At 38.6% G+C, this 13,457-nt stretch overlaps 1 protein-coding gene across 10 annotated transcripts in view; it reads right to left on the reverse strand.

Annotated features, from left to right (window-relative positions):
• Positions 1-8,319: 8,319 nt before the first annotated feature.
• Positions 8,320-13,457, reverse strand: part of CLOCK (clock circadian regulator) — a 61,404-nt gene continuing 56,266 nt past the window's right edge. For all 10 annotated transcript variants that reach the window (XM_014261223.2, XM_088056039.1, XM_005517708.3 and 7 more), the window contains 4 exons: positions 12,376-12,585; positions 11,141-11,349; positions 10,574-10,850; positions 8,320-9,020 (listed from right to left, as the gene is read on the reverse strand). In XM_014261223.2, the coding sequence (XP_014116698.1) occupies positions 8,844-9,020; positions 10,574-10,850; positions 11,141-11,349; positions 12,376-12,585 (873 nt within the window). In that variant the 3' untranslated portion in view covers positions 8,320-8,843. The remainder of the gene's footprint in view (positions 9,021-10,573; positions 10,851-11,140; positions 11,350-12,375; positions 12,586-13,457) is intronic.

The raw sequence follows: 13,457 nt of genomic DNA on the forward strand, positions 1-13,457 counted from the left end.
GGTTTTTTTTGGGTTGTTTTATGGGGTTTTGTTTGTTTGTTTTTTATTTGGTTTGCTTGTTTTCTTTTGAACCAAACTTGGTGACGAAAACCTGTAGACTACTTTTTCCCACAGTCTGAGGACCTATACTGTCCACGATGAGTTTGAACTCCTGGAGGGAGTGCATTTGTAGCAGAGGTCATGTTAAAACCGGGCAGGAACAGGGATCTGCAGGGAAGAGCCTGAAGTTCTGACTGTTCATGGCACAACTGCTTGTTGTGTTAATCAGAAGTGATGCTGCTAGATTTTTATACAGGTCCATCCCAGGCAGGGTAACTGTGGTGCCACCGAATTTTCCTTTTTAGGAATAGGAATGTAATTGGGAAAAGATGTGGAAATTTTTTTCTCAAAATCCAAAAAGCCAACCCAGTTTGCCTTGCTCCATTTGTAGAAACTTCCCAAAGTTTGTGTGTGCTGCTTAATGCTATTTTTGATATGAAAAGTTAGGCTCATAGGATCAACAGAAGAATGAAGCTCTTCAAGAGGTTGTTTGTAGAGGTGAGCATTGAGTTGCAGAACAAATCTCTGCAACTTCCACATCTACTTTTTACTGTTACAGACTTACACAGATGCCAAGTACTGCTTTTTTTACAGTCATAACAATGTATTTGGCTGCTCTCAAAGACCAGCTAGGCAGGTTAGTTTGAATAGTGCTGTTAGAGTACCTTTTTTATTTTTTTTTTTTTTTTTAAAGCACAAACATTGACTTGTTGGAAGTCTAGCATGAAATTAGGTAGCTCATGAAATTTTATTAAGTTTTGAAAGGTGCTTCAGTAGTTGCTACTAGTTATAGTGATTTAACGTTGTTTATTGCCTGTTGGAATTTTAAAGAATTCAGTTTAAAGGATCGAGTTGGGACATCAGGAAAGACTGTTGAAGGTGATGGAAGGACCCACTGACATATTCTCAGCAGTGCTGTATCTGCTGAGCTGTTTCTAGCACAGACTTGGCCTTGTCCCTGCACAGTGTCTCAAAGGACTTGCACCCTGGCCAGCTCTCATCTGTTGGCTGGTTCGGGAACTGGGATTTTAGCAATTTTTATCAGATTTCTTGTCATTGCAGCACACTGCCAGCAGAGAGGGGTGTACTGCTGTTCTGTCTTAAAATACCTGGACACTTGGGATATAGGCAATATAGAGTGTAGGGACATTTATATATAAGGCAACCAGCGGAAGCCTTGATTGCCACAATCCTGTGCCCTTTTTTGTTCTTTTGTAGCTGGAGAACGTGAAATGCAGTGAGAGCCTCAAGTGTTGAGGGCTCTGCAAACCATTGCATCTGCAATATGGGAAATGGGCAACCATCCTCCACAGGTTTCCATCCATCCTGCAGATCTCTCTGCTGGGGTGAGATGCAGTTGATTTCAGCTGCTGCCAAAGGAACCTCGAAAGCAGCATCTAACGCAGGAATTTACAGCTCTCACTGCACATTACAGCAGAGGTTTGCAAGTGCGTACTGCCAGCAATTCCTCACTTCCAAGCAGTAGCAGTGAAATGGAGATGGTCAGTTCTACTGGGATGGGAAATTCTCACATCAGCTGTAATATTTACAATGAGAAAAGCTTGTGATATTTTCAAAGCTGCCTATTCCCAATCCTTAGGTACAGCCTGTCTCATTGCGCTGTATATGGCAAAGCAAAATAGTCAAGACTAAGGTAAACTAATCTTCCAGCCTGCCAGGACCAAGTTTTTCAAAGGAAACCTGTTGAACCAAAGTAGAGGACCAGGTCACCAGCAAGCCTGCTCTTCCTTTGGTAATGGCAGCAGCTGTGTGTGCGCTGGGCTGGTGCCCAGGCTCACTGTTTTGAGATCCATGAGTCAGACACCAAGTCGGAAAACCTGGAAGCGAGAGAGGGGCAGTGTTCTCTGAGCACTGCAAGAGGCAGCCTGCTGCCATACAGGCTGTCCCTCACCCCAGCTGCCCTTCCAGCTCAGACTCACGTGAGCAGTTTTGTTTCTAGAAAGAAGTTGGTAGCTCAGTGTACTTCCATGTTTGTACCAGACACCTGGTACAAACTGATTTTGTGTATTCAAAAAACAAAATCAGATCTTGAATCAAGAGGCTCGGACTGCTTCATCCTAATGTAATCTGTGTTATCCTTAATTTCCAGAGCCATGGAAATAATGATGTAATGGCACTTGCTGAACTGATGTGGCATTTTTCCAGAGATGACCTCGTATGGCCCCTGAAGTCAGCACCCTTGGCGAGTTACAGCTACAGGTTTCTGCTAAGGGAGATGCAGAGTACATTTGCGCAGTGTTTCCCATTGACGTGGGCACGTACGATAGCTGTGCGTTTCTTTGGGATTACTTCCACTTTCTGCCCAAGGGAGAAAGTATCTGCCAAAGGGTCTGACGGTGACAGACTGTGTGCTACAAAGAATGCTAGTAAGGCTTGTGCTATTATTATATGTTACCCTCAAACAGCTGAAATCTGGAATTTTTATCACTAATGCCCGAGTCAGAAGTGCAACTAACCTTTGGATTGCTAATCTTTACAGGTACTTAACAGCTTCATTCTCAAATAAACATGGCTTTTGTTTTCAAGCTTGCATGGCAGCAAAATGCCATTTAACAGAATTGCTTCAGGTGTGGCAGCAGTTGTAATTACCGCTCATCTTCATAAGTTCATGGAAAAATATACTGCTATTTTCAAAGTTCAATTTTAAGAAAACTGACAGTCTTGCTTGCTACGTGCTATCAGTCTTATCACTGATGGGTGGTGACAGTTCTTAACTACAGCTACACTTCTACAGCTGATTTTGTTTCACTCCTGGGGCACAGTGGCCTCGTGGCATACAGAAGTAATACACAACTTGTATAGTATTATTTAAATCTTAAAGGCAAAAGATCAGTATCTTCCTCTGGGCATCTGCTGTGATATTACAGAAAAAGAAAGTAGTGCAGACTAAAAATGGCTAAGTGTATTTATCGTTTTCTCCAGGCATTCAGTCTCAATTACACCATTTTTTTTCCACCCTCCTTTCCCTGAACATTTCATTAATTTGGAATTACAGATGTTTACACTTTGATCAGTGAAAAGAGGCTCAGACCACCCTGACAGGTTACGTATCATCACACAGCTCTTCCAGGCAGGAGCTACATGCTCTCAACAAGTTGTGCTTGCAGCTAAATGCAAGTCTCTGCTTCCTTGCTCAGTGGCACAGCCAACATTTCAGACCACCTCTACTCCTTTAAAGTACTATTCTTTGACATTTCACCAGCAGAAGAAATACCCAGGGAGGGGAGTGGCACCAACTGAAAGAGAGGAGTGTTCTGCCCATGACAGAAAGTGAGGGAAGGGCTCTGCCCATCCAAACCCGCTGCAGTGCCGCCCATCCTTTGGCAAGAACAGGGAGTGTAGACACGAAGGTGTGAAAGCAGTTTTAAGTTGTGTGCACTCCATCAAGTGCTGTGTGAGTAAATTCAAAGGCAGTAATGTAAATACACAAATCAGAGGTCTCTAGCCTTTAGAGTGGGGCATCAGTTTATAAAGAGATACAGAGAGAAGACAAGGAAAAAATACAGTATGCATTTTTACTGAAATCTCACAAGTCATTTGTCTGGGTAGGGGAGAGAAGATAAAAGTGACATCAAGCAACTTCTCACAAGTCAGTTCTGTGGGTGGGGGAGAGAGAGTGCCTTTGGTACAGTCGTGGGAAGGGTAAGAGCGCTTCACTGTGAAACTTGGATAAAACTGACATCAAGCAACTCAGAAAAAAACTTCTAGAACCTTAGAAGCTACAGAAAGCAAAATTTTAAATGAGTTACATTTATTCAGTTAAAAAATTGACAGTTAGTAATGGTCACATGAACACCAGGGAACTGTATCTACATTTCCTGACGTCAATATGAACGGCACTAGGGTTTTTCTGTTTGTTTTTTTTTACGTATATAAATCTAATGCCAGTTAAAAAAATACAAAACAAAACTGAAACCCAAGACACTGTGAAATCAACACTGCTTAAAAACTCAAAATTCAATCTGATATATTTGAAAATAAATATTTTTTACCTTTCTTGTTAGAAAAAGACAACTCACCAACTGCTTTCAAAGCAGTTACATCTTTAAGACCATTCCCAAAAGTTTCATAAATAATTACCCATTGATTGATTGTCTATTAATGCAGCATCTCTCAGTCATAGCTGGGTTCTCTGTTATTAGGCCATAAAGTATTTTTTCAGACACAGTGTTTTTTTCCCCCCCTTCCTTTTTATTTAGGTATACTTTCTTTTAATATAGCATATCATGCTGGCAAAATTCATGCAGATGGCATAGCATGAAGTATCGCAGAGTTTAAAATCACCTGTTTAAAAAAGACAAAAAAAGAAAAAGACAAGGAATGTAGTGTTAAAAACATGGTAGTGAAAAAGCAACTACCCAGTCTCATGGACAACCAAGACAATTTCAAATGTTCTCTCACAGTTGTCTCATCTACTATGATTTGTTTAAATATGTCTTTTTTAATCCAAATCCGTTTCATTCTCTTCAATTTTTTTCCACCAGGGATAAGTAAAAAAATAAAAGGTTAATTATTAAAACTAGTCTCTTTTCCCTTTAATCAAAATAACCATTTTCCAGCCCTCTGACTGTACATCTAATTTTAATAATTATTTCAAATAGAGAAGCTTATGAATCTGACATGTTTAACATCTCCTGATGCCATGACATTTAAAACACTCATAACAATACCTGGGTTAAATCTCTGAAAATATAAATGATTCTTGAATCGACTTTAACATTTGAAAAAGGCCACATCTTTAAACCTTCAGAACATTTTAACATAATTTATAATCCTAAGGGACACTTAGAATTATTGAGCAGGCAAATGAGCCTCCAGATGATCTCTCTCATAGGCAACTGTGCAACTTAAAAAGCCTCCTTCCAAGGAAGCTATCATCCCTAATCCCTTCCCCTGGCCATATAAAACACAAAGGCAACTGGTTTTAGAAGCCTTTTTAATCCTGCACTTTAAACCTCAAAGGATCACCATAATAAAGAAACATTTTCCAGAAATGTCTCTTTTGACATTTTCATCTGTTATTCCTCAATGCGCCCCCTTTTTAACAGTTTCACTGACTAAAGAAATAAACTGTTTTTCAAATAGTCTTTTCAGTAAAGTGCTTGTTATTACTCAAAAAAAAAAAACAACCTAAAAACAAAAAGAGAAAGTGCTATTTAAGTCTTAAGATAATTTCTTTTTCCTGTGAAAAACTGCCTGATATATCTTTATTTTATTCATTTTTACATAAAGCTGAAATGAAACCTATTTTTTTGTAAGGATGCTGGGTTACTAATTTTGGTGTTTGGCAGTAGGCAAGATGCCCACAGAAGGTGGTGACACACTGGAACCGTAGTGCAGAAGGTAAACCTTCTAGATGAAGTGGAAGGCATATGGAGAGCTCCTACTAGAATCGTTTCATATTTATATACAAATATAATATATATTAAATATAATATAAAAATAGCTATATTCTTTTTTCTCTCTGAAGTTATCCCACTTTTCTTCAAAGCCTCACCCATTGCAGTCAACATCTGTCTCCTAAACTCTGTGCAAATGCCGTCCTTTTCACTCCATGAAGTATCACCAGCCCATTTCTTCACAAATACAATCCTCCCCTTAACAGACTCCTTCCCTTCTGTCAGAGTCGTTCTGCAACATTTCTGCTCCAGAACCTGCAGCATCACGGCATTCACTGTCGTGCTATTTATGAGGATGTTGCAAGTAAGTCTGTAGTAAATGAGTCAGGCAGAAGCAAAAGGCTGATTAAGAAAGAGGCAACAGCCTGGTCCTCTTATCACTAAAACTCAAGGACAGTTCAGCAATTGATTCAGCAACAAGGGAAGCTGCAGACCTGTTAAATATATACTTTTTAGTCACTGCTTGTGAACAAAGCATCTCCATACTTGCACACAACCTGGGCCAAGTTCTACACACTTGCCTTAGCAGAGTTTGCCTGATTCATTTCAGGAATTCTTCAAATGTGTGCTGTAGTTTTCCAATTCCTTAGAATTTCCCCATCTTCTATCCCTTCTCTACTAACTGGTAGTTCTGTAATTGAATGACCTCCCTCTGAGGCTTCAAAAAGTTTCTTGATCAAAGCATACACTTCTATATTCTCTTTCAGCAGCCATGCTACCACCATCTAATTTCTCTCTCCTAGTTTAGCCTTTTTACTGACAGACCTATAGCAGCACACTATTTGGGATGGGGAGAATGGGAAGAGAAATGAAGCTTTATATAAAAGCTGCATCATTAACTGTCTGGCTGGTATCTCTAATTTCTGTAATTCTCAGTATAATAGCTTAATATACCTATTTTACCACTATTCAGTAGTTCTAACAGCACTATTAAAGCTCTCCCAGTTTTCTTTTTTAGAGCTATATTTTTATTGTAATTGGTTAAAGAAATCTGTATCTAACCTATCTTCCATTAGGCAAAGAAGTGATAGCACAGACCTCTAGTCAATGCAGCTTCATATAGAAACAGGTGGAATGGAGTGGCAGGGATAGCAGAGCAAGGCAGGATTTCTTTACATAGAACTTTACAGAAACAGGTCTCTGACAATTATCCCAGTCTGAAGAATGCCAGAATTCCCTTTAAAGAAGGGAAAGTGTTTCTTGCTATGTTTGGTATTGGCATCTGTTCCTTGCTCCAAGTTGCAATAGGCTTCTTGGAGCAGAGAGCAATCTGATTCTCTTTGGTACTGTGTTTCTCACACTCTCCTTGTTCACTGCTTGGCTTTTTGGTGCCAAACATTTGCTTTATGACTGGGGAGTAACAAAGGTCTAATGCTGGGACACGTGCAGAGGCGAAGGCTTGCCCCAAAACGTAACCAACGGCATCAAAGGCTTGGCTAAACTGGTATTACCTCCTGCAGGTTTGGTTCATCCAGTAATACAATCAAACTGTTCCATAGTACAAAATAGACCATCACCATTTGGTTACATTCATTCAACTCCTCCTTAGAATTCAAGATTAATCCAGCTTTCTCTCCCTAGCACTAGTTTTAACTGCTTTTACTGGTTTTTGTTTTTAATTAATTATCAGATCTATCAGCATTTATTAATTTTCCTCCGAAGTTCTGGTTTCCACAAACTAGTACCATAAAAACCTACCAACATTTACTTAAATAGCACATATCTGTTGGAACTTTTTATTTTCTTTATAAAGTGAAGTTGCCTTCTGAAGTCTTAGTTCAGTGATAGCTCTTAAATCAATACCTGGTAGTGTTAAATGCAATCATGATCTCCCCCATGCTTCCAAAAATTATTAAAAAAAGAAAAAATCAGCTCATTATTCTTCCTTCTGCAAAAGGAGTCCTGTCTTTTAAGGTTTGCTGCATTTTTTTTTAATTTTTTTTTTTAAGAGTATTACCTTAAAGATCTGAGATTTTTGAGACTCCTATATTTCTGGCTACTGTCTGAGGGGGAGTACCAGTCAAAAATATTCATGGTCTCAACTCAGACCACTTAAAATTAACACAATACAGAAATATCTATGAAGCAGATACACAAGTTTGGTTGACAATGTGCTAAGACTTCAAAATTGGAAATGGTTACAGATTCAAGACATTGTAATTCAAGATGTTCAACATTATCACCTGAATTAAAATCAAGGCACTATGGGTTTTGTTGTTGTTGTTAAAATGACCCTGAATTAGTTCTGACTAATTTTTGAAGGAGAATAAAAAGATTCCAACATGGTTTAACAAGTTACAATTCTCACCACAGAGAAAGTGGTTAAAAAGTGCCCAAAAGGTTATTAAATGTAAATATATTTTTGTGCAAATTACTCCTATAACTGAAACATTCTTGAAAATTACTGTCATTTTTTTTAAACCTTTTACATAAATATTTCCAACTATGAACTATATCAAAAGATAGCTTTGGGGAATAAAATTCCAAACCATCCGCAAGAAAGCAGTGCAAATTCCTATTTTTCAAATAAAATTATGAATTCATTATGAAATGATGGATGATATTTATGAATCTGAATGTCCTGAACCCTGATGCATGATCACCAGTTCAAACAGCTTCATCAATAATTTAACTTCAAGCAGTCAACTAACCAACACACTATACCTCACCGAACAAACCCTGACATCACAGACAAAGCACAAACAAGAGACTTGTGCCCACATTAAGGGTGAAAATAATGATGCATCATGTTGTAAACAAAAGGGTAGAACAGAGGAAAACATTAGTCTGAGTATGGCGTGAGAATTTAGGGAAACATATTCAAACCTACAAATAACAGATTACATTTTCATGCATCATATAAAATATTTTGCTCTTTCTCTTTTATGCAGACATATACACAATATTTTACAGCATCTGTACAACAGAGAACTGGATTTCACACAACATTTTCAAAATATTTACTGTCCTGTAATCATCTGAAAAAAAATTAGATGGTTTTTGGACTATATTTCTGGCATTTTTTCCTGCTAATTCAAAACAATTGCTCCATGTCCGTTTTAATACTTTAAAAATGTACAGAATTGATAAAAATACCAATATTTTCAGCATCACTCTCATTTCAGTCACATTTGGAGATTTCACCTGGACAAATTACAACATGGCAGCAAATCCTTTAGAACACAGAAACTGGGGCAACTCTCAAAGTCGGCCATGTCCCCATCATCATCTTGTGGCTTTTCTTAACAGATTCCAGAAGTTAAAAGGAGATCTCAACACCATGGTGGTAGAAAGCCTTCGTACTGTTACCTCTGTAGCTTCAGTGCAACTGTCTGTGGGGCAGCCCCTCTTGGCAGTTTGCTTCAAAAAGAGGCAGCACCCACACTACTGTGGCTGAACTTTGGAAGGATCAGTCATCTTGTCAGTTCTGTGTCGTGACAGCTGCTGCTGCTGAGACTGATGCTGCTGGTGGTGGGACTGAGTGAAAGTGCTTTGTTGTAGTGGGAAAGCAGCAGATAGAATAAGCTGAGCCGACTGATTTCCATGAAGTAACCTGGATGTCTAAAACACGAGAATAGAAAAAAACTGTTTTTCCTGCTGCACTGAGAAACACAGGCCTAGCTGCTTTTTAACTTTTCATAAGGGTTCAATCAAAATAATTCTTGGATTTGGCCAGTTAAGCTGAATAAACAACATGAAGATTTGTTCATACTAATACATTTAAGCAGTGCGTCTGACCAATTAATAAAGCAGCTGTAATTTGGAATTTCTGTGGTGATAGGTAGGAACATATGGCAATTTGTCTTCATTTCAAGCCACAAAAGCATAGCAGGGCATAAGGAATCTATTTGAGTAAGTGTAGGCAGCTGTCATTGCAGTTGAATGAAAAAATAGTGCATGATTTGGCTCAGATCACATTTATTCCCCACAGACAAAAGACACAAAGAAAATGGTGCATTTGCAGACCCAAACATCCCCTTTGAAGGAGACTTATTACTACTGGAAATGGCAGTTAGTTTTAGCAGTATTCTTCTTAGAACAAACAAAAAAATTTTCAGTGAAGAAAAACAATGGAGGATGGGTTCTAGGATGTCTCAGTCCTGAAATGTTCTGCAGAAAGTAAAGTACGTCAACTGCTCCACCTACAGAACCAAACTGTAAGATGCCCCAGTGAACAGAAGCAGAAAAAGCACTTTTGTCCTTTTTAAAGAGTATTTGCTTCACTTCAAATTTGAGCACTTTATTCGCTTGTATTAAAAATACTAGACTAGGCCTAGAACGAAATTCTACAGTAGGAACAGACCTTCTGAGATCTCCATATTTGACATATCTGTTACACTGGAATTAAGTCAAAATTGTATGAACTTTTAAATTTAGAAGCAGAGATACAGATACTACCAACCTGCTAAACAGCTTCTCTAGTGCTCTAGCCAGCATGACATTTCCTTCACCAACTCCAGATGCTGCGTAACCCACATGTCAGTAATTAATTGGAATCAACAAATGGCAACAGATTTCCCCATCAATTTATTCTACCTTCTATATCTTTTAGAGATTTCCTATTTCTAAACTTCTTGGGGTTTGTCCTCCTTCTCTTTTGACCCTCAATCTCTTCCTTTTTCCACTAATACAAGGTTCTTCCCTAGTCTGCTTACAAAGTTACTTGCTGCTCAGGTCCCCTGTAGCCTTGACAAAACTTCATACCTCATGTTACTGGGACGTGTCATGCTTTGGGCTCTGTGCTGCTTTCCAGACCAATTATAATCTCTCATACCTTACTGCATTAATATGTAAAGTTAATAAATGTAAACTTGTAAATGTTTTGAAGGAAACATCTGTTTTTTCATCCCACAGACAACTAAGAGCAGCAATTCAAAGGGCAGAAAAGATGTAAGATAGGACAATGCATGGAGTAACACTGCTGGAAAGACCACCTCTCCTTTAAGTAATAGGATTTTAGAGAATAGCTACAGAATAAACATACCTCATGCATGGGGCTTTTTCACAGGTTACAACTTTACATGCTTTGTTTTCAGGTAAAGCACCCCCGGATTACCCAGCAATGCTGAAAGTGCAGGACTTGGAAAATTTGTAAACAGCTCTACATTCATTACCTGTAGGAACTGCTGAGGGTGCTGGGTCAGCTGTGACTGAGCTGGCTGTTGTACTGTGGTGAGCTGCTGCTGATGGTCCTGCTGACTTTGCTGTTGCTGCTGCTGCTGCTGCTGTTGTTGTGTTATTGACAAAGTCTGTGTCTGCTGCTGTTGGGCAGCAAAAGTGGGATAAGCTGTCACCACCTGTCCCATGAACATAGTACTTGGTACCATTACCGCTCCACATGCTACTGGGGCCGTGACAAGTTTTGTTACAAGTTGCTGACCTTGAGAAAATCTGTTAACAGAAAAAGACATTTGGAGTTCCTTCGGGAAAAACATATGAAGCATCACATACACTTGTGAAAGGCAGATTACTCAAAGTCATACTTGTTATAACAACATGAGTTTTGATAAGCCTGCGAACATGTTACTTTGGGCAGTTTAGCTTCAAGGGTTGTATCCATACAGTTGAAACACGAATCACACGATCTTTTTAACGCCACTTTAGTTCCTTTTGTATATGGTGCAGCTGCACAAGCATACCATTACAAAAAGTCATCTTAAATATAGGTCTTGAAGATTTACCTGATTTGTCTGTCCTGTGTAAAAGTGGTTACTGCAGCAGCATTCTGGTTGTTGTTCTGTGATAAGCTAGAGGGAACCTGCACCACATTTCCTGCTGTTGGCTGAGAAATCACCATAGTGTTGTACAAAGGTGCCGAGACTGTGTTCTGTGACTGGCTGGCAAGAGAAGACTGCTGATTGTGTCCACTAAGCACATTTTGTTGATTATGCTGAAAAGAAATTTTGAAATAGTAAGTTGAAAACAGCCAGGTTCTATAGCTGTTCTCCTCACTGCCACTGCCACACTTCAAAACTACCAGTGTTTTTTTTCTATTAAAACAAATTCTTAATTCAAAGTACACAGTTATTTCTACTGACTGAGGCTTTAGAGGAGGGACTGGACCTTGGAAATCAAGTCTCTTACATTAACTTCTTTTCCTGTTCAGGTTATATTTTTCCCTGAATTTTTCAGCTACTTGCATACTGTCTGTTCAAAATTATCTTTTTACTCCTTTAGCATCTCTGTGCCCAACTTAAAATGTGCACATAACGTCAAGAATTTCTTACTTGAAAATTTGGAACTAGCCTACTGCTGAGATGGTAAAATGCATCACTAGTCTGCCTCTTCACAAATCTCAAAAAGAAAGTATGGAATGTGGAAAAGGGTACAGAGGAGGGTGACCGCAGAGACCAGATGTGTATAGAGACTCCATATAATGATCAAACCCATTAGAAGTGTTTTAGAACCTTTCGTGGGGATACATGCTGTTGAGTGTTATTCCTCTGCTAAATTGTTATGGTTAAATATACAGTAGGAGTTAAGAGCTGTTTCTTTGTTACATTATTAGGTTTAATGTGTAAGTCTGAGTGCTGTTAAGCTTTTAGGCCATATTCCTTTTTATCTTTGCCATCACCATCCTTTTGTAACATGCACCGAAACACACACACACACTCTCTCCCCTAGATAGTTCTTGATTCACTTCTGTTTTGATTGCCTCGATTTTGTTTGGTTTTGTTGCTGCTTGTTTCTTCCTTGTTGTGCCTCAACTGTCCTGTAAGTTGTAGAGTGAATCTTGCCAACGAACTTTGTTGTGCTGCCACTTAATATTAAATCAGGCTTTTGCTGATACCCTTGCTGATGATTTTTAAGCAATCTCAAACATTCATTCATAACAGGAATGTCAGGGAAGCTGATGTGTTTCAGCTGCGGTTTTGAGCAAATATTCTATCCAGCAAAATCAGTAATAGAATTTTACCTGTGTTGCAGTACTCTGCAAAGGCTGCTGCTGCTGTATCATGTGTGGAGTATTTATATGGCCTGTGTTCATCCCACTTTGAGTCTGATTAGTCTGAACAACTTGACCTTGCATGTTTATTGGTGTAAGCTGCTGAACAGTTGAAGAATTTCCAGAAGGAAGCTGCACAGAACCAAAGTTGAGTCCAGAAGCTGACTGCTGCAAGAACATCTTAAGAAATTCCACAAGTTACAGGGTCAGTATTCAGTGACTCAGTTCTAACTGGTAAGAATCAGAATCCTGATTTCTAGAGTTCTAAACATTAGTATTCAGTATTTGTTCTTAAAGAAAAACCACCATTTAGAGACTAACAAGTAATGCAGTCTAGAACTATCTAAAGATAAAATATATTTGAGATGTCACTTCTATTTGTAGGATAGAACTGTTTAGTGTTACTGTTCCGCAGTAACACTAAATCACATGAAGAAAATCTCTGAATTAGTAGATCCAGGCAAAGCATCAAGAATGTCATCTTCCCTGACAATCAGGAAATCATAATGATTATACTGAATTTTCCAAAACTGTTATAATAAACAGAATTCAGCACAATTCTAGGTTCTTTACAAAAAGTTAGGCCCAAGCCTACAAGTCAGAATGTGCAACACTGAAGTATTTTCTCTAGTTTTCACATTCCTGAATAAGGCCCCTCCACACTGCACAGGAAGGAGAGCAGCGAATCTCTCCCTCTGAAACATGGATAAGTCAGTCTACTGCTGGCATGTTTACACTAGGCATTACACAACACTGAAAATGGCACACGCCAGAAACTCTTTCTCTTCCAACCGAGTTTAAGCAACATACTCAATACTTCCAGGAAGTATTTTTTCTACTCTTTAGTACAATGCAGAGTGAAAATATTAAATTATTGCCCTAAAATATATCTTACTTTGAGGTGTTTTCGTTTTTTTTCTTAATTTGGGTCTTTTCACTAGAAAAGCCCAAAAGGGTAATTATTTTCTTCCAAATATAGCTGCTGAAAAGACAATGACAAAAATAGAAAGAAAAAAAAAATCAGAAATCAGGTAGTCAGCTGCTAGACTGAG

This window comes from Pseudopodoces humilis, chromosome 6, assembly GCF_049639895.1.
Source record: "Pseudopodoces humilis isolate 2021_Gansu_Grassland_sample_001 chromosome 6, ASM4963989v1, whole genome shotgun sequence".
In the NCBI taxonomy this organism is placed as follows: Eukaryota; Metazoa; Chordata; class Aves; order Passeriformes; family Paridae; genus Pseudopodoces; species Pseudopodoces humilis.